The sequence below is a fragment of the Diaporthe citri genome, assembly GCF_014595645.1.
Source record: "Diaporthe citri strain NFHF-8-4 chromosome Unknown scaffold_2, whole genome shotgun sequence".
In the NCBI taxonomy this organism is placed as follows: Eukaryota; Fungi; Ascomycota; class Sordariomycetes; order Diaporthales; family Diaporthaceae; genus Diaporthe; species Diaporthe citri.
The window spans coordinates 4627793-4649732 of NW_025064847.1; the positions used below are offsets into that span (position 1 = coordinate 4627793).

The window sequence follows — 21940 nt, forward strand, 5'->3', positions numbered from 1 at the left end:
ATTCCCTGGACAATCCTGCGGTCGTGCTGCAGGGCTTTATGGTTGGCGCGGAGCGCGACGTCCTCCAGTCTCACCTTACAACGGTTTTCAATCGTATTGGGGTTCGTCGAGTACTCTTCCGCGGCCTTGACTCGGGGTGGCGTTATTGGTGCAGCAAGTAGGGGGTGTAATTATACAATGGTTTGCAGGGCAGGCAGAGTGCCCTCGCAATAGGTCTTTTGGCCCAGTGGTTTATTTTCTGCGCCAGTTATACTGATTGGGCGTAAGGGTGTGTAGCAAAACGAGGCAGGGTGTTAAACGTAAAGCAAAACAAAGGAGGTTATCCCATAAGACACTATCCCAAAAAAGCTTAATGATATTTCATAAATAAAAGAAGAAGCACCTGCGTTAATCCTGCGGAACGGTACAGCTGCGCTATCTTTCACAGGCAAACAACGTATCCAAGCGGTGGCCGCCACATGCAAGCAGACCCCTGACACCCAGACTATACCCAGGTGATTGGGAGTTGAAAGAGCCGGCGTCTATCACTTGGGGAAATATCACACTCTTGTGGACAGCATCTTCAAAACTCTTCGCATTAATGGTGTCAATCCTACTTTCTAGGAGGTGTGTTATCAAGTACGGGGATGGACCGCAGTCCTGGTCATGAACGATTCCGCCCAGCTATCCTTTGCAATACCGATGGGAAGCCCCTGACCAAAAATGGAGGCCGTCCAAAAAGAACGAAATCATAGAACCCCGTTCTCACTTCCCCGTCCCGTCACTCAGTCGTGCTCGCTGGACTCCTGTGCTGCAGACATCTCGGCTTCCGCATCGTAGGGGGCAGAGGCCAGTACCTCAACACGCTGATTGGCATACCTCGGAACAAAAGTCGAAACCCCCAGGTCGCTCAATTTGCCCGTGGTTTTCAACCAGTCCGTCGCCCCAATCTTGGTAGTGTGCGCATATGTCCATGTGCACTGTGGTAGGCCAAATTTCTTGCAGGTCTCGCAGAGGGAGCCGTCTTCAATAGGTTTGCACGGCGCACTCTGTTTCGAATATTAGTGCCATGTATTTTCACAACCCGAAAGTGTTAACTTACATCATTCAGTGAAATGCAGCAGTCGCAGTTCATCCGCCACTTGGGGAGGTCCTTCGGCTTAGTACCGATGGCGATCTTCGGGTTACCATTGACCCTTGAAAGACCATGAACCAAGCGCTCCTGCATGAACCGCCTCGACAGGTCATCAAGATGTGGCGGCCAGAGAACATTCTGTACTTGTGCTGGACGAACACAGTACTGCTGTCGAAGATGATCGTAGAAGACTTCCTTCACATCGTATCTACCCACCCCAGATACGTCGCGGACCCAGGCCGGAATAGGTACCTGGGCATTCATGTAGTGAGTTCGCGTGAGCAAGACCGAGAGACGCATGCCGAAAGTGACCGCGTTTAATTCGTTCGCCTCCTTGTCAAACTCCAGCATTTTTGTTCGTTGAAGAATGGCCGCCTTCCAGACTCCAGTCTCCCGGTCGGCCCACTGGATCTGGATCGACAAAGAGAGAAGTTTGAGGAACTCCATGTTCCTCGTGACTGCTGGCATTCTCACATACGGTGCCACGACTTTGGTGTACCTGCCTGCATCCCGGTCATACCCAATTCTGAACTGGATATGAAGCTCCTGTCCATTCTTAAGGTTGCCTTCTTTTATGACATCCTTTTGCACTGCGAGCTTCAGGGCCTTGGTCAGCACCAACTGGTTGCTCCCCGCCTCCTTTGACGAGGCCACCAGAGGTCGACGTGTGCGGAAGATGTAGGCCTTCTGCTTATAGTCGTACCAGTACATTATTGTTCGGTCAGAGTTGATTTGACTGAAAACCGGTGTGAGCCAGCTCAATCCGACTGTTCGCCGGGGAGCCCACCCGGTACGACCCCGTACCTTGACCATGATGCCGTTCAGGATCTTGGCATACTGGATTTCCCGAAGACTACCGGCTGCCAGTTCTCGCTTCAAGGGCTGCGCCGGGTCGTCGTGGATGAGAATAGGGTACCAAGATTGAAACAGGCACACCAGAGTCAACTCCAGAACGTCGAGGAACCTGGCCAGGCCAATGGCATCAAGGGCCTTCTTCACACTGTTGTCTTTGTAGTTGACGAGGAGGAAGGGAACCATAGCCCTTCTCTGGGCTCCCTTCCCGACTCTGTAATGGTTGCTCTTTGAGTCGAGTTCTCCCTTCAAAAACCGCTCATGTCGGTACCTGCGATCATACATGTCGCCGCTCTGACCCGGATAGACTGCATCCGTGATAGTTGGATCGTGGAGGATCAATTTGACCTTGGTCTCCTTGATATCAGCGTAGACCCATAAGTAACAGCCCGCAGTGCTGGAGTGGTCCTTAGAATTGATTTCAGGCAAGCGTGTCACAAAATCGCGTGGGTTGAACACGCCGTTCTTCATGATGTCTTGGGCTTGGAGAAGAAGACATGCGTAGAATGCCGGGGCAAACAGACTTGAATGCGGCCCAAAAATGGCTTGCTCGACCGTGTTGATGTCGGTGTGTTTGATGGGCTCGAGGAGCGCATTCTTGCTTGCTGCTATGGTCTTCCATAGGTCCTCAAGAGTTCTCATGAGGCAGTTCGGCATTGTTGATTGGGGTGGTAGATTGATACTGCTGGTATCGGTAGAGGGGATCTGTTGGTAGGTCTCTCGTACGTACGACAATCGTATGGGAAGCAATTGTATATTAGTGTTGTTCTGTCTAAGTTTTAAAAGGCTACATGCCCCAAAGGGGATAACTAAAGTAGCCTTCTAAGTAATAAGGGTCGTACTTGCCAATACTCATAGTTTTTCTCTTCTTTTAATAAATATATACAATCCTTATTATAGTTAACCTTAAAATCATAATTCATTGCATATTAAGTATATATAACCTTTATTATAAGAAAGCATTACCAAAAAGGCCTAAAATCATAACTTATAAATTCTAAAGCAAGCCTTAATAACCCTTGCCATTGCATTACCCTTTAAACTTATAACCTTTATTATTGCACCATTCCTTAAACATTATATTTATTATCCTTAATACTTAGCTTTTAAAATCGCTTCTTTATAAAGATTATTAACTTTCGCATAAGGGCCTTAATCTTAAATTTCTTTTTTATAAGGGAAGTTAATGCCTATAAAGTTAATGCCAAACCCTTTAGCTTATATTTATTTTTATTATATATCTTTATAATATAAACATTATTATCTCCATCCTTACTTTTATTATTAAAATATACTTAATATTGCTTTAAATTATTTTCCTTTAGCTACTTCTTATCTTTTTAAAATTAAGTATTATAAGCAACTTAATTATTTATTAAATCCTTTTCTTACTTTTTATTATTCTTTTTAATTTCCTTAATAATTATCTTTTATTTAAATTACTTAGGTAATAATGCATATTTCTTAATAAGTCCCTTTATATATAAGCCTTATATGCATTTATTAATAGTTTAATGCAAAAAGTTTTAAAGCTAGGTTAATATAGCAATTTAATCCTTTAATAGCTAAATCTTTCCAATTTAATATATATAAAAAATACTTAAGATTAAAACTTTTATTAAGTTATTTATTATAAAAATTGCAATAATTTAGTATTTAAAATAATAATTACCTTAATAATTCTCATTATTAAGGATATTATGCAATCTTATATTAAAAATTTCAATGCTCTTAATGTAAATACATAACTTTTTAATTATATTATTAAAAGATATTTGCTTATCTTAATATTAAAAGTTATTAATAATTTAAATAATAGCTATTATAATAACGTTATTTAGGAAAAGTATCTTAGCTTAAGTTATAGCTATAGCCTTTAGCTTATTAATTTTAATAATTCCGTGGAAATTAATCTTGGTAAGTAGCTTACTCTTTTTAATGCTTGGCATAAAAGTAAAGTTAAAGGCAGTTTTTATAATCTTTATTAATGTTTTATTAGCTTAGTTTTAATTATTTTTATTATTAATAATAATTAAATTGCTATTAATATTAAGTAGATAAAAGTTATTATCATTAACATCTTTATTAATATTTATTAGATAAGCAAGCGGATAAGAGTTGTTATTATTAATATTCTTATTAATATTTATTAAATAAGCGTCGTTAGCAATAACTTTGCTATAGGAATTAATAAGATTAATAAGCTTATCTTTATCTTTATTAATTAAGGTGATTTTAACCCTTTTTATAGCCTTAGTAATAATTTTAATCTTTATTTTATTGCTTAATAGGAATGTAATTATAATATTTATTTTATTAATTAAGGTTATAATTGCAATATTTATAGGGGAATCTTAATTTTGGTTAAGGATTGCGATAAGGCTATCTTTAGTGCTGGCCATGTTAATAGCAGCTATAGCAATGGTTATATTAAGTATATCCTTAACGCAGGAAGTAAATATAATATTTATTAAATAATTTTACTTATTATTATTATCCTTATAAGGTATATTAATAAAAGTATTAAACAATTCTTATAAGTTATTATTAATATTTTCTATTATAATAAAAAGAAAAAAATTTTTATAGGAATTTAGTAATTAAAATAAATATTTATAATGCAAAACTTTGCGATTATTATATAATAATTATTAATTTATTCTTTAGTTATAAGAAAAGTTAATAAGTTATAAATAAATTTAATAAAAGTTAATTTTAATATCTTGCTAATAAATAATAGTAAAAAGTAATAATAATAATAAAGTTAATTTTAAAATAATAATTATTAATAATATTAATAATTATAAGGTTATCCTTATATAAGATAAAGTATTAAAAAGGTTTTAATTAAAATATAAAAGGTTAAAGTTTATATTAAGGGTTTAAGTTTAAGAAGTATAAGGTTTTATAGTTAATAGCGGTAAGGTTAAAAGGAAAAAGGTATTAACGGCAAGTTGCTTCTTCCTTAGCAAGAAGGGGCTACTTTAGATTTCTTAACTAACCTATTTATTTATATATAAAGCTTATTATTATTAATAAGCTTTTATAATATAGTATTTAAAGTTGGTTTTATTATTATATTAGTAAAGTTATCTTTCTTATTTATTTACCTTACTTTAGCAATCTTTCTTATCTTATATAATTTTTATAATAATATAATATTAATTATAAAGCGCTTTTTCTTTATTATTCTTAGCTTTATAAGGTATTTATATAAGCTATATAAGTTTATATAAATAATTAAGGGTATATTTAATAATAAAAATCATTTTATAGCCATCCTAATTATTATAGCTAAGGAGATTTTAATATCCACTTTATTTACCATACCATAAATTTCGCTTGCTAATATGCTTTAAATAACACATTTACACTTTATTAATAATTAATAAAGAATATTATCCATTATTATAAATCCCTTAGTTTCCTTATAAATCTTATTTATAAGGATAATAATATATTTAAGTTAAAATATTAAGTTTCAATTATTTGTAAATAATTCATTTATAAATATAAAAAGTTTCGTTATTTTAAAATTAAGGAGTATATATTTAATTCCTTATATAGCATTATCTATTTACTATAATAATTGCATATTTAAGCTCTTATAATCTCCTATCTTTAGGTTTTATACCTATGCAGCTATTAAAAGATCGTATAAAGCTTTTAATTAGTAAATTAAAGCTATATATACTCCATAGGCTTTCTATTTAAGGTATCTTTAAAAAGCATCTTTAATTATTGCATTAATAAGAGCAAGTTTATTAGCCTATCCCTTTTATTAAATAGTAATTAAGCTAATAATATTTATAGTTATGCAAGCCCCGTTATAATTTATTAAGTTTTTAAGCATTAACTCTTATTTTAATTTTTCTTATAATTTTATAGCTTTTATCTTAATTTCCTCCTTATTTTAAAATTCTAGCATAAATAAAATTAATATATTATTTATTTATATGCTTATTATCCTAAAAAGTTATATAGGCTTTATAATTATTAAGCAAGAATTATATATAAAGCAGTTTATCTTAAGCTTTTATTAATAATATCTTTAATATATATTAAATTAATAAATATTAAATTTTGCTATGCTATATAAGGGTTAAATAATATAAATAATTATACCCAAAGGGTATTTATTCTTTAATTCCTTTAATAGCTTTGCAAAGATTATTTTACGTAATTCCAACTTTACTTAAAAGTAAGCTTAAGTAATATCTTAAAGTATAAGAATTATGCCTTTTTCTTAAATTAATAAGGGGGCGAATATAAGAATTGTTTATTAGCTTATTCTTTAAATAATTAAGCTTTGCATTAAGATTAATCCCTTTTTATCATTATTATAACCTTAAATAATAAATTAAGATTTCTCATAAGGTTTTATAATTTTGCTTTTTACCTTCCATATTATATAAGATTTAAAGAAATAATATTTACTATATTACTTTGCTAATCATTTCTTAATTTAAAAGATATCTTTAGCAATAAGGTTATTAATTTCCATTTTATTAAACTCTTTAAATAATAAGCCTAATATTATAATAACTTTATTTTATCTTAATTTAATTACTAAGTTATAATTTTCATTTTTTTTCTTTAAAATATATAATATAATAATGCAGTCTTTTATTTTTAATAATAGTAATTACATAATAAGTTGCATTTAAGGTTTTATAGCTAAGTTTTTTACTTATAAGGGTTGCATTTCCTCATTATTATCTTAATAATACGGTTAAATAATCGTTAACCTAAACATCACGGTTCCATTTAATATATCTAAGGTTATATTATGGCTATTTACAGTAATAACCTTATATAAATCCTTTTATCCCTCTTTCTCTCTTTATATATAAACTTTACATTATAATAAATATTTTATATTAAAGATAAGTTTAACCTTAATATTTAATGCGTTTTGCATTTATTATTTAGCTATAGTTTTTTATAGCATCTTTATAGCCTTTAAAATAACTTTCGCTTACTTCTATGTTAATGATAATAATGATAACTTATGCAATACTTATAAATAGGTATTAAAGACTAAAAGCATAGAAATTAATTTATTTAATTTAGCAATATTATTAATAGCTTTTATAGCTATTTATAAAATAACATTATTATTTATATTATTATATAATTTAATATATAAGATTTTATATACTTATTTAAGGGCTTAATAATATCTCTTAACTTTCTTAATAAACTAATATACTTTTATAAAAATCTATTTATATTTAATTCCCATTATTTATGCCTTTAAATGGAATTTTAAGGATGCAAAGTTCATTCTTACGTTATATTTAATAATATTTAATAATTCTTAATATATATTAATTCAGAACATTTGCAATGTTTATTATATAGTTTTTATAAATATAAATTTTAAGAATTTCGCTCCTTAAAAAGCAATGGCTTAATTTATAACATAAAGAATTAAATATTCACTTAAATATATTATATTAATTAAAATTTCATAGTTAAATTCATAATTATTATATAACGTAAACTTAAAATACCTAGGTATAAGTTTATTTATTTAATAATAATAATATATCTTCTTAATCTCTGCCATTACTTATTTATTAATATTTAAATTACTAGCTTTTTTAAGCATTTAGCATAATTAATTTATTAATAAGTATTTAAAATAATAATGGAGTTTCCTTATTTCTATCTTTAAAAGGAAATATATAATATTAATAATTTAATTTAAGAAAAACCATAAGTAGCCCTATTTTTTAAGTATTAATATAATAATTGCATTATTAAAGGAAACCATTTCATTTATAATATTATTATAATATACTTAAAGCCTATTTATATTTACTAAGCAAAGCAAGAATGGAGTTTATATTTAAATAATATGAAAATTAATATAATTAATTAAGATAAAAATTTCTATTATATTAAGTAAATTAATAGTTATCTTATTATTAAATTTAACTTTAGCTTTTCTTATAGTAATTATATTAATTTAGTACTTTAAATCTTTTCATTATAATATAAGAAATTGCTTATATTTAGCTATGGATATTAATAATGCTCTTATATTTAATAAGATTCCTTAAAAATAAGTTTAGTTATATTTATTCTTTAAGATAAATTAATTAGCTATAACGGTTATTTCTATTTAAAAGACATTATCTCCTGTAATTTAGTATATAAATGCTTTATTAGCCAGGAAATTAATATTTATATAATAAATCTCCTTATTAAGTCCTACCTTTATAATATAAATATTGCCATTATAACCATTATCTTAATCTTATTTATCTTTATATTTATAAAATTCATCTTTATTATTTATCTTATATTTCTTAAATTTACTTAAAAAAATATTAAAATTATTATTATAACCTTTATATTTATATTATATTAAATAGCTTCTTTTTGCTAAATATTGCTTATTAGCTAAATATTTAGTTAATTAGCATCCCTCCTTTTTATAAATATAATATCTTTTCTTTTAAAATCATCTTCCTTCTCCTCCTTTGCAAGCATTATTACTTTAAGTTTCACGGCTAATATTATAAGATCTTAGCTACCTAAAGCTTAAATGGCTTAGGTTTAATTAACTAAACCTTTAATTTCCTTAAAACACCTAAAACTATAATCATTATCCTTCTCTTAGCTTTTAGCCATTATATCTACAGTTAACGTAATATTAATTTAAAACTTTATTTATAATATAAATTATAATTATATAGCTAAGCTATATTTTCATTATAAATCTTAAGTTTAAAAATAATTCTTTATATAATTAAGCTGGCTTAAAAAAAGCCATTTTTAGTTTAAGAACTTCTTTGCAAGCTTTAATTACCATTATTCTTAAGTTATCCTCTTTAACATAATCTTAGCTTAATGCCCATTAGTAAAATTACAGCTTATTAAATATTAAATATAAAACCTTATATAGGTTTTTATTTAAATTTTATATTTTTATCTTTATAAATATTATTATTATTTAATTTATATAATAATATTAATAATTAAGGTTTATATTAAAATATATCTTAATTTTAAGATATATTATTATAAATATATTAATTTAATTTATAAAAAAGATAATAAGCCTTAGCTTAATCTTTAAGCATTTAAGGAAAAACTATATAGAATTAACTTAGCTAAATTTTAGCATAATAGTAAATATAAAAAACATCTTTATTTTATTATTTAGCAAATTATATAAGTCCTTAATATACTTATGAAAGTTATTAAAGATTTTTATAAATTATGCTAATTTTATTAAATTTAAGCACTTATTAAAAATATATTATAAAGGAAAAGTTTTATATAAGTTATACTTCTTATTTAATAAAGGCATTCCTAGGGCAGCCTAAGGTTATGCTAAATATAATATATATTTTTAATATAAGCTTTATCTTTATCTTTTCGCTAATAATAATAGGCTTTATTAGCTATATTAATTTTTAATAAATTGCATTACTAAGTTTAGGTTTTATAATTGCATGCTTAAAGCTAGCGGTAGCAATAAAAGTTATCTTAGGGATTATTCTTTTAGCAATTATTATTATTTAAAGCCTACTTATAATGCTTATAAAGGCTATGCTTATAATTATTATCTTTAAAGTTAGGTATAATATTTATTTATGCTTAATTTTAAGGCTAATAAGGCATTATAAAGCTTATTATTAATTTATTTTAATCTTTCCTTAGCTTAAGCTATAGCAATTAATTATAATATTATAGGTTGGTTGTTGCATTTTATATAAATGCCTTGCATTTAAAGAAAGACTTTTAAATATTATTAGCAAAGATTTAGCAATACTTTAAACATTGCCTATATTTACATTATGTAATCCTTGCGATAAATAATAAAAAGGTTGTTATTATAAAGGTTTTATTGCATATAGCTTGTTAAAGTATTTGCTAAGTAGGTAATTAAGTGTTTTATTAGTGCTTCCTATATAGGAGCTATAAACTATAGTTTTAAGTTAATGTATTTATAATAAGCTAAGTTAATTAAAGTTTAAGCAAGCATTTTATTAACTATATACCCTTTAATAAAAGCTAGTGGCTCTTTAGCATTATTAACTATTCTTATAAGTTTTTATAGTAAATATTATAAGAAGTAAGATTAATAAAATAAAGAGATATTAATAAAATAGGTAATATTTTAAAAGTAAGTTAATAATGGTAGTTTAATGATAAGTAAGTTATAATTATTAAGAGGAAAAAGTTATTAGTTCCTTTAGGCCTTAAAAGCTAGGGCTTTTTCTTATTATTAGGTTCTTTTATATTAGCCAAAAGCATAGTGTATAACTTATACTTGCTTATAACGTAGCATTGCATTAGCTCTAGCAGTTGCAATAGTTGTAAGCTTTATTTGTTTAGTAATTGCGATAATTGCAAGCTTTATCCGTTTAGCAAAATAAAGCTTTATTAAGTTCTGTTAGGTTTTAAAGAGAAGTTAAAGATAGGTTTGTAATAAGTTTATTTTTAATAAAGTCTTATATATAATAAACGCATATCTCTTAAATATTAATGAATATATATATAGATATTGCAGGGAATGCTACTTAATTTATTTAATCTTTGCAATGTTTGCTTAGGGAGTTTAATGATGCAGAAAGGCCTAAAGAAGTAATCATTGCTATGTAATGCTTGCTAATAAGAAGGATATAATTTTTAAGTTAGGGAAATCCTTATAGGGTTGCCTTTTCTACCTTATTAATTTATAATACTTATAACTACTAATTAGTATTAATAGGTCTCTTGTATGTATGATAATCATATAGGAAGCAATTATGTATTGGTATTGTTCTATCTAAGTTCTGAAAGGCTACGTGCCCCGGAGGGGATAACTAAAGTAGCCTTCCAAGTGACGAGGGTCGTACTTGCCAACAGGATCACCATCGGAATCTTATCCTTGTCTGCCTTGGCCACCCCAGTTTGGATGATCGAGAGGGGAACCCTCCGGCTTTGCCCTCGAGGGACAGCTCTATGTAGGCCCAGTTCTTGTGGCTTTTGTATGCCCAACCGAGGGAGTCTTTCTTCACAGGCATTGTAAGATTAGGTGGCTCTCGCTCGGCCGAAGGGTCCCAGTCAGCTTTGATGATGCATGCCACCGGCTTGCCACCACCGGAAGCGGTGGTCGATGCTTCCTGAGACATCGATAATGATTTGGATATGCAACAGTGTAGTTTTGAGGTGAGGAGGAAGGAGGGGCTTGACGCCTGTCGGAAGTGGGTATGGTATCAAGGGGATCGTGTCGATGATGTTCGGATGTATTCTTCCTGTACGGTCAGTCTGTGTTTGAGCAGATGCCTGGTGCTGGGACAGGCTACCGTGGTTATTACTCACGGTGTTGAGGTCGATACTCGAAATGGACGGCGTCCAAGTTAAAGACACGTCGTGGTTGCGCGTGTTCTTGTGCATGTGTACAAGAGGAAGAGGGTCGATGTGTAGAAGAAGAAGGGGAGGGTCGATGTGTAGAAGTAGAAGGAAGGGAGTCTATGTGTAGAAGAGGAAGGGAGGGAGTCGATGTGTGTAAGAAGGAAGATGCTCGAAGTGTAAAAGAAGGAAAGGGATCAGAGTGTAGAAGAAGGAAAGGAATTGATGGGAACTGGTCGCCAGGAATTATTTTATATTCTTCAGCGATGGCTCGCAGTGACCGAGGTGTCTGCGAGTCACCAGATGATTCGGACGAGACACTGTGAATAACGGAACTCACGAGCAATGCCCTCTGACCTACTTGTCTCCAGTGACTCACGCCCTCACCCGGAAGGTTCAGATTTGGCTTGGACACATAAGACGATAACAAATACAAGACCGATGTGACAAGTCCCACATGTTGGTCACTTCTCGTAGAAGAAAAGTACAAGTTATTCATGCTCATGCCGCCCTGTCACAGACAGCCCATATACCTAGGTACACAGGTAAATTAGCCTTGGATTCAGCAGGAGAGCGTGAGGCAAGCTGCAAGTTGTTTCCTCATTCCAGGTCGAGTAATAACTGTGTAATAACCATAATCATATCCTGGGCAGAGAAGAGAGTACCCTTGGAGTACGACAAGTGGAAGAAAACGGACATCGTAATGGGTTCTGGTCTACAATGTCTGGTGAGACGCCGAGTCAGTTACACCGGTCATCTTGGTCAATATGGACTCTGTTTTGCTATGAGGCAGACTCGGATCTTGCTGGAGGGGGAAAAGAGCAGCACATATGTAGTTAAGGTGTTTGTTCAAGTCGAGGTCCTCCAGGCATGGAAACGTAAAGAATTAATGATGTACAACGACCACTCGGCAGGACATATTAGACTTCCTTGCCGTTATTCAAAGTCAATATTCTACGTACCGCTACAGTTGAGACATTTTAGACATCAATTTGAGCCACAATCGAGGATGATCACCTTTACCGTCCAGACGTAAATATAGATTTCGTGTCGCAAGTAATGCGAGAGTTTCCCATTTTGAAGCAATGCATTCAGCAGGAGCAAAACAGAATACAGGCCGAGTGGCTGGTATTACCTATTTCCCATGGGTTGTCTTCTGCTTATTCCAGCATCAGAGATGTACCAACAAGAGACTGGTACTGATATCTCGAGTGAGTCTATAATTATGTGTACACTTCGAATTGTGTTCAGAACTGAGTCGTCTGCCTAAGTACTTTACTCTCGGCTGCTCTACCTAGCCTCTCAAGACAGCAACTGGTGGCATTGGACGTCGTCCAATTGTGTGGTGCATTTGGCCCAGGCCAACGTAGCAATGCCCCCAGGGCCGCCATCAAGCGTTCTGGAGATCACTTACTCAACATCACTCAATGAATTCTCTTGGGCACTCATGTACCTGCAGGTAGATAGATATCCATGACAGTGGGAATAATTTATTTCTCAGCCAAGCTGGGCATGTAGGCTCGTTCTCAGCAAGATTGCCAGGCTCCTTCATTCAGCAACCAGAGTAGGAGAGAGCGCAAAGGGAGGGTACGTACCGTGACTGCCCGAATAGGAAAGAAGCCAGAAGGTACGTACCATGGCAGCATCGAAGGAAGGAGCGTACTGCCTTGCCGGTGAGATCAAGTCGTCGAGACGCTCCTTCCCAGAATCTGAGTTTTCCGTCTTCCGTACCTGCCTCGTTTTTATCATTAATCACATCATGGTTGCCCACCCCAAACAACTCGTCGGCCTTTTGGCCAAGTACAAGGCCGAGTTCGAGCCTTCCTGCCCCGGTGTCCCCGGGGGTAACCTGTGAGACGCCCTCGCCTGTCTTTTTGCGCGCCGACAGTCACGATTCTTTACTGCTTGACCCTCAGCCTTTTCAGTTTCTCAATCCCTTAGTTTCACTTGATTTCCCCTGTCTCTCGAGCACCCCTTCCTCGGTATACTTCGTCGAGCTTCTTTTGTTCCTTGAAAGCAACCTGGGGGTTCCTCGCGAGCAACTGGAGGGCTTCCTTGGGCGCTGATGCGACGAGACCTCAGCGCGTGGTTCCGCGGGCTTGACGACTTTTCCAGCTCGATAGCCCCATGGCTTCCAATGCGGTGGGACTTCGGGCTTCGGAGGTCTGACGTGGGACAGACACTCTTGGCTTTGATTTTATATTCGTCGTCGTGTTTGAAATCGAATCAATTGCTTGACCATCGTCGCTCGCATCTTGCATATCTCGTGCTCTTCCCCTTCATGTCCAGTTTCTTCTCTCTCGATGTTCTCAAGTGCTTGTCGTTGCTTTGAAGTCCCTTTGCTGTTATTCTTATCTTCCCAAGTGTTCTCTGACCATGTGCTCGGGGGTTGTGGTAGCTGTGGGCTGTACTAACTATATATATATAGCGACGTCGACGACATCGAAGGCCTCGCCTTCGACTCGGTCCCCCCTGCCCCGGCCGGGTCGGTCCTGCCCCCTGCCGTCGCCGCCGCCGTCGCCGCAGGCCCTGCCCTCCCCGCCGAGGAGGAGAAGAAGGAGGAAAAGGAGAAGGCGAAGGAGAAGAAGGAGGAGCCTGCGCCCGCGCCCGCGCCCGCGCCCACGCCCACGCCCAAGCCCACGCCCACGCCCGCCTCCGCCTGGCCCGCCCCCCGCCAGGCCCTGAAGCCCACCCAGGGCAAGGGCAAGAAGCGCCCGGCTTCTTCGCCAAGAAGTAATTTTTTTTTTTCGTTCATAAAAAAAAAAGATCAATTTGCCTGGCCGAACGCACTTGCTTGGCTGTTCAATGGGACAGCCTTGCTCTGCTTTTGGACCACCAGCGACCAGCACTTGCTTGGCTGTTCAACCCGGCCTGCTTCGACCTCTCTTCAACGAACAGGCCGACACTTGCTTGGCTGTTCACCCGGCCTGGCCTTGCGTACGCTCCACGACGTGCAGGTCTCCCCACGACGTGCAGGTCTCCCCACGACGAGCAGGCCTCCCCACGACGAGCAGGTCTTCTCACGACGAGCAGGTCTCCTCACGACGAGCAGGCCTCCCCACGACGAGCAGGCCTCCCCACGACGAGCAGGCCTCCCCACGATGAGCAGGCCTCCCCACGACGAGCAGGTCTCCCCACGACGAGCAGGTCTTCTCACGACGAGCAGGTCTCCTCACGAAAGCAGGCCTTCCCACGATGAACCAGGCTTTGCGAAGCCGGCCAGCACTTGCTTGGCTGTTCAACCCTACCTGCCCCTACCTGCATCCCACGGCGAGCCAGTCTTTCCACGACGAGACAACCTTTGCGCGACAAGGCAGGCTTCCCACGACGACGCAGACTAGCACAACGAGCAAGCCTTCCCACGATGAAGCGAGATTTGTACGTTTACGACGGGCCAGACTCGCACGGCGGGCCAGCACTTGCTTGGCTGTTCAATGCGGTCTGCGTTTGTTTGCGGTCACTCACGACTCAGCCGCTCGCCCGGAACCAAGAAACACGGCCTAACGCTAGTCGGCGCTTACTCAGCCCCCCAGCAGCACCACACCTAAAAAGACCATGACAAAGTCTCAAAGGTCTGCAAATCTCCATTATAATCATTAAGAAGAGTGTATTGAAAAGCTAACATTATCTCTTCTGCCTGCTAGACTTTCTATCCTTTTCTCAAACGTTTATTCATCAATGCTTCCAACATGCGCCGAAGCCGAGCTTGCACTCTGCATCAAGTGCCTCAGAGGTTAACGAGACATGGGATCGACGCCAAGGAGACAGGAGCTCTGGCTTGGTTCCAGTGTGCTCCGTATCTTTGTAATGTTGAACACGGTAGAGCACGAGTGATTGGATTTTGGGTATTATGTGGTCTCGTTTTTAATCTGTACACATATGCTTCTTAAGCAATATTTTTTGGGTATTATTTTAGACATTTTGGATGCTTTCTCAGCTTGTTTTAGAGTTTGATTTGGGATATTCTTTGGATACTATTTTGGATTTTGTTTTTGGTATTATTTTCATTATTTTGGATTATTCTGGAGCTCTGGAGGGACTTGGGCATTGGCATTTAAATTGGACATTTGGAATGGATAACAGTCTGTGTCAGGAGCTTTTGAGAGCGACAGTGTTGTCTGGAATAGAGCGAGTACAACAGGTATAGACGAAATCATCACTGTTCAACGCCTCACATCTATCATTTGTATGCTGGAGTCTCAAAAGGGCTGTTTAAGATGTGCCATTTGCTAGCATCAGGTAGAGTTCCAAAGTACACATGCTGAAATGAGCTTGGTGAGCCCTGCATTGGCGCATGGCCTAGAGGCTTGCTCCATCACAGGCGAGACATGGTGCACCTGTATAGACTTATGACCTATGTCCTGGAAATTAATCACAACGGCGGCACCGTAACGGAGACCGGCAGAGGTGGTCGGCGGCCAAAACCGCTTGAACTGGCAGGACATGATCAACATCCAGCAAGTCGCTGAGGCAATGCTGGCGTAAGACAAGAAGTGATATCCTGAAGTTTCACTCAGCATCTGAAGAACTATAAATAGAACCTCATCTGGCAGAGAGAGAGGGTGGGGGAAAGGAAAGGCTACTCAGCACAAGTATCATTTATATCATGCCAACCACCAGCAAGAAACATTTCACAGAGGTAATTTTTATAAAATCTAATTCACATAAATCTTAGGGTGTTGTTAAGAATGAAAAAAAAAAAAAAAAAGGAATACCACGAGGATATCTCGACCTAGGTGGATGTTAGAGTACGGTGTGTAACTCCACAAGCTGTCAGAAACACTTACCACGATGTGAGTCGAACACACAATCTTCAGAGAAGTTGATTTCAACCGAAATCTGACGCCTTAGCCATTAGGCCACGCGGCCGTTGTTGATGACAGGGATTTTTTGAAATTCTCATATCACCAGCTTCGCAGTGAGACTGACTAGTGGAGAGGTCAAGTGGACCGTGCAGAGCGGCTTGCCCGGCACTTGTGGGCAGTCGTCACTTGTGGGCAGTCGTCACTTGTGGGCAGTCGTCACTTGTGGGCAGTCGTCACTTGTGGGCAGTCGTCACTTGTGGGCAGTCATCACTCGTGGGCAACCGTCACTTGTGGCCAGCAGTCACTTGTCCGCCATGCTCCACACCAGGTGTGATAGGGGAGCAGGTAAAATACACTATCAGCACAGTGGCTGCCGGTGGGCGGAGTTCCCGGGGTGCGGGTGTCCCTTCCGGATGACGGGCCGGGCTGACACGTACGCTGGGGACCGCTACGACATGGCCCTGAACACAGCGTAGCAGCAAGTATTTCCTGCGCGGATCAATTGGCAGGATTCCGGCACAGATGAGGTGCTTTGGTCGGTATCTGATCATATACGCAGTCGCCTCCAACAGCATTGCCAACGGAGGTATTGTGATTGGTGGCACTCTCCCACATCGACCTGCCTTTTTTCCCCTTTCGGCGCGGCACGGAATCACAATCGCCCACCACTTCGAGACATTCAGCCACAGGCCACCCACCACTTCGTCACCGAGCATACTGCAGCGCCACGTGCGAGCGTCTGTTACCAGACAACTTCGTGGCTACGAGTGTAGCAGCGTGGCAACGCGCAAACGGTCGGCTAGCATGCCGCTCGTTTGGGCGTTTCTCAACGTTGTGGCCATCCGCCCAAGTGCCGAGATTTGTCCTCCTTGGGCCATCCAGGAATGATCGACCCGGCTGTCCGTCCTACTTGGCCCTCCGAGCTGGCGTCCTCAACCCAGCTCCCCACGAACGCGGCCCAGCGGCAAGCGACTTTCTCTCCTGGACCCTGGGCGATGCGAAATGGGCATCAAGTGATTTGACCAGAAGCGCGCTCAGGCACATGACATGTTCCTGAATCATCAAACTACAACGCTGAAGCTTGGAACGCCGGCGGGCCCCTTTACCGGGTTTGGCAATGTCGCGGACCCTATGTCCGCGACAAAAGAAGGTGATGAAGGGGGGCCACTGGCGGTCTCGGCGGCCGACGACTTCAGCCGGTTCGCCAAGCATGCATCCCCTGCCATGCCCACCGGCCTATCAGCCTCTCTGCCATTGTCTGGTACGAGTACTGTATCTGTCTGTATTCCATCTGTCTCTCGCTGCACGCATGGTAGAGTAGATACAGTACCTGCGTCTGGACCTCACATTGTCAACGACGCCACACGCGTATCCCTGAACTGACCTCGTCCACGTCCACGTCCACGAACCAGCGGCTCGGGATATCCATACCTGGTCGGTGCACCACTCATCACAACGTCCTCCGCACAGGTACAACTACTGTGCATGCATACAACGGATTCAGGACCGTTTCCTACTACCAACATTTGGGGTTGCCACGGCCCCAACGCGCTTGATCTGCCACTCACACCAGGTCTCGCCTGCTCTCGGCCGTGGCGACAACGGGAGCCCAGAGCGACGCAACCACGGAACGAGGGAACTCAAGCCTCGGCAGGCGGCTGTGTGGCTTGCCGCCTCCGTGAGATTTAATATATTTCGTGGTCCTTTTTCTCCTAGCGCCTTGTGCGTACTTGTCATGCGTTGCATCTCAAATTGATTGTGCGCACAAATTGAGATGCGGACGGGGGCGTCCGTCGTACCAGCCTACCGCGCAAATTCCCATCTCGTGGCCAGACCCCAGTCGGTTCATCCGTACGCACCGGATGGGGCCTAGGGATGCATCTTCTGGGTGGCAGCCATGGTCGACATGCTTCTTGGGCTGGTCAGGGGCCAGACACCCGGAGGGGGGCTTATCAGGACAGGGCATTTCATATTAAATCCCCCATGCCGGCAGCAAGCGACCACAACATGTCGTAGAAGTGCTCTCTTCAGCTCGTGGCGATCTTGTCGAAGAGGACCTGGCGTCCGACTATTGCATTCACAGGCACCATGGGGATCTTCACTCGCCTTTCCCTGTTGGCCCTGGCCGCAGCGCCGTGTAAGTGATTATCATCCTGCACCTGATGGATCAGATCAGCCTCGAGCATCAGGCTGACTGCAGACAGTCCTCGAGACAGCATGGGCACAGTCATCTACGGCGGTTGTGTACAAGGACCCGGCAACGGGAATCATATTCGATACGTGGACCGTCCCGCAGGCGTCTACGAACGGCACATGGACCTTCGGTGCCGCCCTCCCCTCGGATGCCCTCACAAAGGATGCTGCAGAGTTCATCGGTTACATAGTATGTGAACTCAACGCGAGAGACACCAAGAGACACTGAGCTTCGTTGACTAACAAACCCCGCCCACAGCAATGTGCCTCCCCAAACCCAGCCACCCAAGGGTGGTGTGGCACGTCCTTCGGAGGCTCAATGACGAACTCGCTGCTCCTCACGGTGTGGCCGAACAACGGCCAGATCTTGACCTCGTTCCGTTATGCGACAGGCTACGTGATGCCTGATGTCTACACTGGCAACGCAACACTGACACAGATTTCGTCCACTATCAACTCTACGCACTACAGCCTGATCTTCCGTTGCCAGGGCTGTCTGGCGTGGGAGCAAGGCGGTGCAACTGGCAGTGTCTCTACAAGCTCCAAGTTCTGGCTTCTCGGATGGGCGCAGGCCAACCCGGCTCCCGGCAACCCGACCTGCCCCAGTCAGATCACCCTCGCGCAGCACGACAACGGGCAGAGTCTCTTCCCTGCCACCCTGGACACCAACGCTGCCAACCCATCATACGCTTCGTGGGCTGCTCTTGCCACCAAGACCGTGACTGGCAGCTGTGGGGGCGCCACTACCACAACCACATCCGTGCCGACGGCGACGTCCGTCCCTGGCGTTCCAGTCCCAACCGCAACGTATGACTACATCGTCGTCGGGGCCGGAGCAGGCGGCATCCCCATCGCGGACAAGCTCAGCGAGTCCGGCAAGAGTGTCCTCCTCATCGAGAAGGGGCCACCGTCTTCAGGCCGGTGGGGTGGCCAGGTGAAGCCGACTTGGCTAAGCAGCACCAACCTGACGCGATTTGACGTCCCCGGTCTTTGCAACGAGATCTGGGTCGACTCGGCGGGCATCGCCTGCTCTGACACGGACCAGATGGCTGGCTGCGTCCTCGGTGGCGGCACTGCTATCAACGCTGGTCTCTGGTGGAAGCCCAACGCCATTGACTGGGACTACAACTTCCCCAGTGGCTGGAAGTCAGCAGACATGACCGCCGCGACCGGCCGGGTCTTCTCGAGGATCCCAGGCACAGACCACCCCTCAATGGATGGGCAGCTATACCTTCAACAGGGCTTCGATGTGATATCAAGCGGATTGAAGACTGCCGGGTGGACTTCCGTGACGGCGAACAACGTGCCAAACCAGAAGAACCGCACATATGCACACACGCCTTACATGTTCAGCAATGGCGAGCGAGGTGGCCCCATGGCGACATATCTGGTGACCGCCAACGCCAGGAAGAACTTCAAGCTCTGGACGGGAACGTCCGTCAAGCGAGTGATCCGCTCAGGCGGCCACATCACCGGCATCGAGGTCGAGCCCTTCCTCAGCGGCGGCTATGCGGGTGTCGTCAACGTCACGGGCATCACTGGCCGGGTCGTCCTCTCCGCAGGCACGTTCGGCTCCGCGAAGCTGCTCATGCGCAGCGGCATCGGCCCGGCCGACCAGCTCGCCGTGGTGGCCAAGTCTGTCGACGGCCCGACCATGGTCGGCAACCAGTCGTGGATCAACCTCCCCGTCGGCTACAACCTAGAGGACCACACCAACACCGACACCGTCGTCGAGCACCCCAACGTGACATTCTACGACTTCTACGAGGCCTTCGACACGCCCGTCGCGGCCGACAAGGACATGTACCTCAACAAGCGCTCCGGCATCCTCGCGCAGGCTGCGCCCAACATCGGCCCCATGTTCTGGGACCAGATCGTCGGCGCGGACGGCATCACGCGGCAGCTGCAGTGGACGGCGCGCGTCGAGGGCAGCGACGGGACGCCCAACGGCAAGGCCATGACCATGTCGCAGTACCTCGGCCGGGGCGCGGTGTCGCGGGGCCGGACGACCATCACCTCCGGGCTGAGCATGGTGGTGTCCACGCTGCCCTACCTGCAGGACAAGAACGACGTCGCCGCCGTGATCCAGGGCATCAAGAACCTGCAGGCGTCGCTCAAGTCCGTCGCCAACCTGACCTGGACGTACCCGGACCCGTCGACCAGCGTCGAGGACTTCGTCAACAACATGGTGGTCTCGTACGGCAACCGCCGGTCCAACCACTGGATCGGCAGCGCCAAGCTGGGCACCGACGACGGCCGCAACGGCGGGACCGCCGTCGTCGACCTCAACACCAAGGTCTACGGCACCGACAACCTGTTCGTCGTGGACGCGAGCATCTTCCCCGGCCACGTCACCACCAACCCGTCCTCGTACATCGTCACCGCCGCCGAGAAGGCGTCCGAGAAGATCACCGCCCTCGCCGCCAACAAGGCCAACGCCAGGTACGCCCAGTGCGGCGGCCAGCAGTGGACCGGCAGCTTCACCTGCGCCGCGCCGTACACGTGCCAGTGGCAGAATGCTTATTACTCCCAGGTATGTGTCCTTGTCATGCTTATCCTCCTCCCAGATCGTACTTGCTCTTCTAACAATTGGAATTATAGTGCCTTTGAGACCACGCTGGGGTAAAGCAAGATGTTGCGGTCTTTTGCTGTGTTCTATTTGTATATACTTACCACGAGAGTACATAACTTCAATTACATACTTTCTAGACACATGTCCATTTCTATTCATCCCACTATGTCCTTATTGATGGGGAGCTTATTCGTGACACTATGCCGGCTTTGGACAGCTGATGATGTTCCCGTCGGACCGCCCGTTTTTCAATCAAACGCACCCAAATTGCCTGTGCCGTCGTCAGGCTTGCGTGCGGCATCTTTTCTACTTCTTTTGATTATAGGGCTGTCTATACAGTACTCTGTCAGTGCAAGATCGCCGCCACTGCCCATATGTCGAATATCCTAAAGTGTCATGGTACCGTTCCCTTGTTTAAAAAAAAATCATCGATACCTCGTAGCTAGCCATGGCAATGCTGCCTGCACTGGTTCTCGTGTTGCAAGGCCCCTTGACAGCTATTATACTCCATGGCATCCACGTAGAGATCTTCACGTCGGCCGTACAATACTCTGAATTTTCGTCGGGACGTGTAGAGCTCATCCCGGTTGGTTGATACTTGTCTCACACCAATCACCCCTCTTGGAGACTCAAGCAGATGGTTTCATTTACTCGGGAGCCTACCGTCACGGATGTCAACTCCCTCGCACGGAGACTAGACCAAAGTAGGGCCGAAGGCCTTAGCTCAGGGTAGTGTAAAACTTGTGCTGTTGGATACTACCGCAGTCCATCCAGAAGAACCTACGACGTAATCGTTTACTCGAAGGTTTTGAGAAGGCGCAGGTGACTCAGAAATCTCGCATCGGGATATACTGGGCTCTGGGGCGGATGCCAGCGAACGCATGGGTCGAGGTCAAATACTGCATTGTCCAACGCACACACAAAGTGAGAAGACATGACCATGACTGTACAGTCCGGTCTCGAATACACCAAGCGTATATACACCGGGTTTCTCCCGGTACTAGACTACTACTAAGCAGTAATATCAATCGCCGAACCCTCAAACGCCGT

General features: G+C 41.4%; 3 protein-coding genes and 1 non-coding gene across 4 annotated transcripts; 2 read left to right on the forward strand and 2 right to left on the reverse strand.

Annotated features, from left to right (window-relative positions):
• Positions 1 to 764: 764 nt before the first annotated feature.
• INS49_006815 (uncharacterized protein) lies at positions 765 to 2623 on the reverse strand (the record flags this gene model as incomplete). Its single annotated transcript, XM_043167583.1, has 2 exons — positions 765 to 1028; positions 1082 to 2623. 2 exons carry the CDS (start codon positions 2621 to 2623, stop codon positions 765 to 767), a joined length of 1806 nt encoding a protein of 601 aa, XP_043028727.1.
• A 10456-nt stretch (positions 2624 to 13079) lies between these two features.
• INS49_006816 (uncharacterized protein) lies at positions 13080 to 14519 on the forward strand (the record flags this gene model as incomplete). Its single annotated transcript, XM_043167584.1, has 3 exons — positions 13080 to 13171; positions 13749 to 14053; positions 14278 to 14519. The coding sequence occupies 3 exons, from the start codon at positions 13080 to 13082 to the stop codon at positions 14517 to 14519; spliced, it is 639 nt and encodes a 212-aa protein (XP_043028728.1).
• Positions 14520 to 16103: 1584 nt separating this feature from the next.
• On the reverse strand, positions 16104 to 16189 carry INS49_006817. Its single transcript has one exon. It is a non-coding gene; the product is annotated as a tRNA-Arg (tRNA).
• A 2024-nt stretch (positions 16190 to 18213) lies between these two features.
• Positions 18214 to 20928, forward strand: INS49_006818 (uncharacterized protein; the record flags this gene model as incomplete). The annotated part of the gene is made up of 4 exons (XM_043167585.1): positions 18214 to 18262; positions 18330 to 18508; positions 18578 to 20851; positions 20920 to 20928. The coding sequence occupies 4 exons, from the start codon at positions 18214 to 18216 to the stop codon at positions 20926 to 20928; spliced, it is 2511 nt and encodes an 836-aa protein (XP_043028729.1).
• Between the last annotated feature and the right edge of the window lie 1012 nt (positions 20929 to 21940).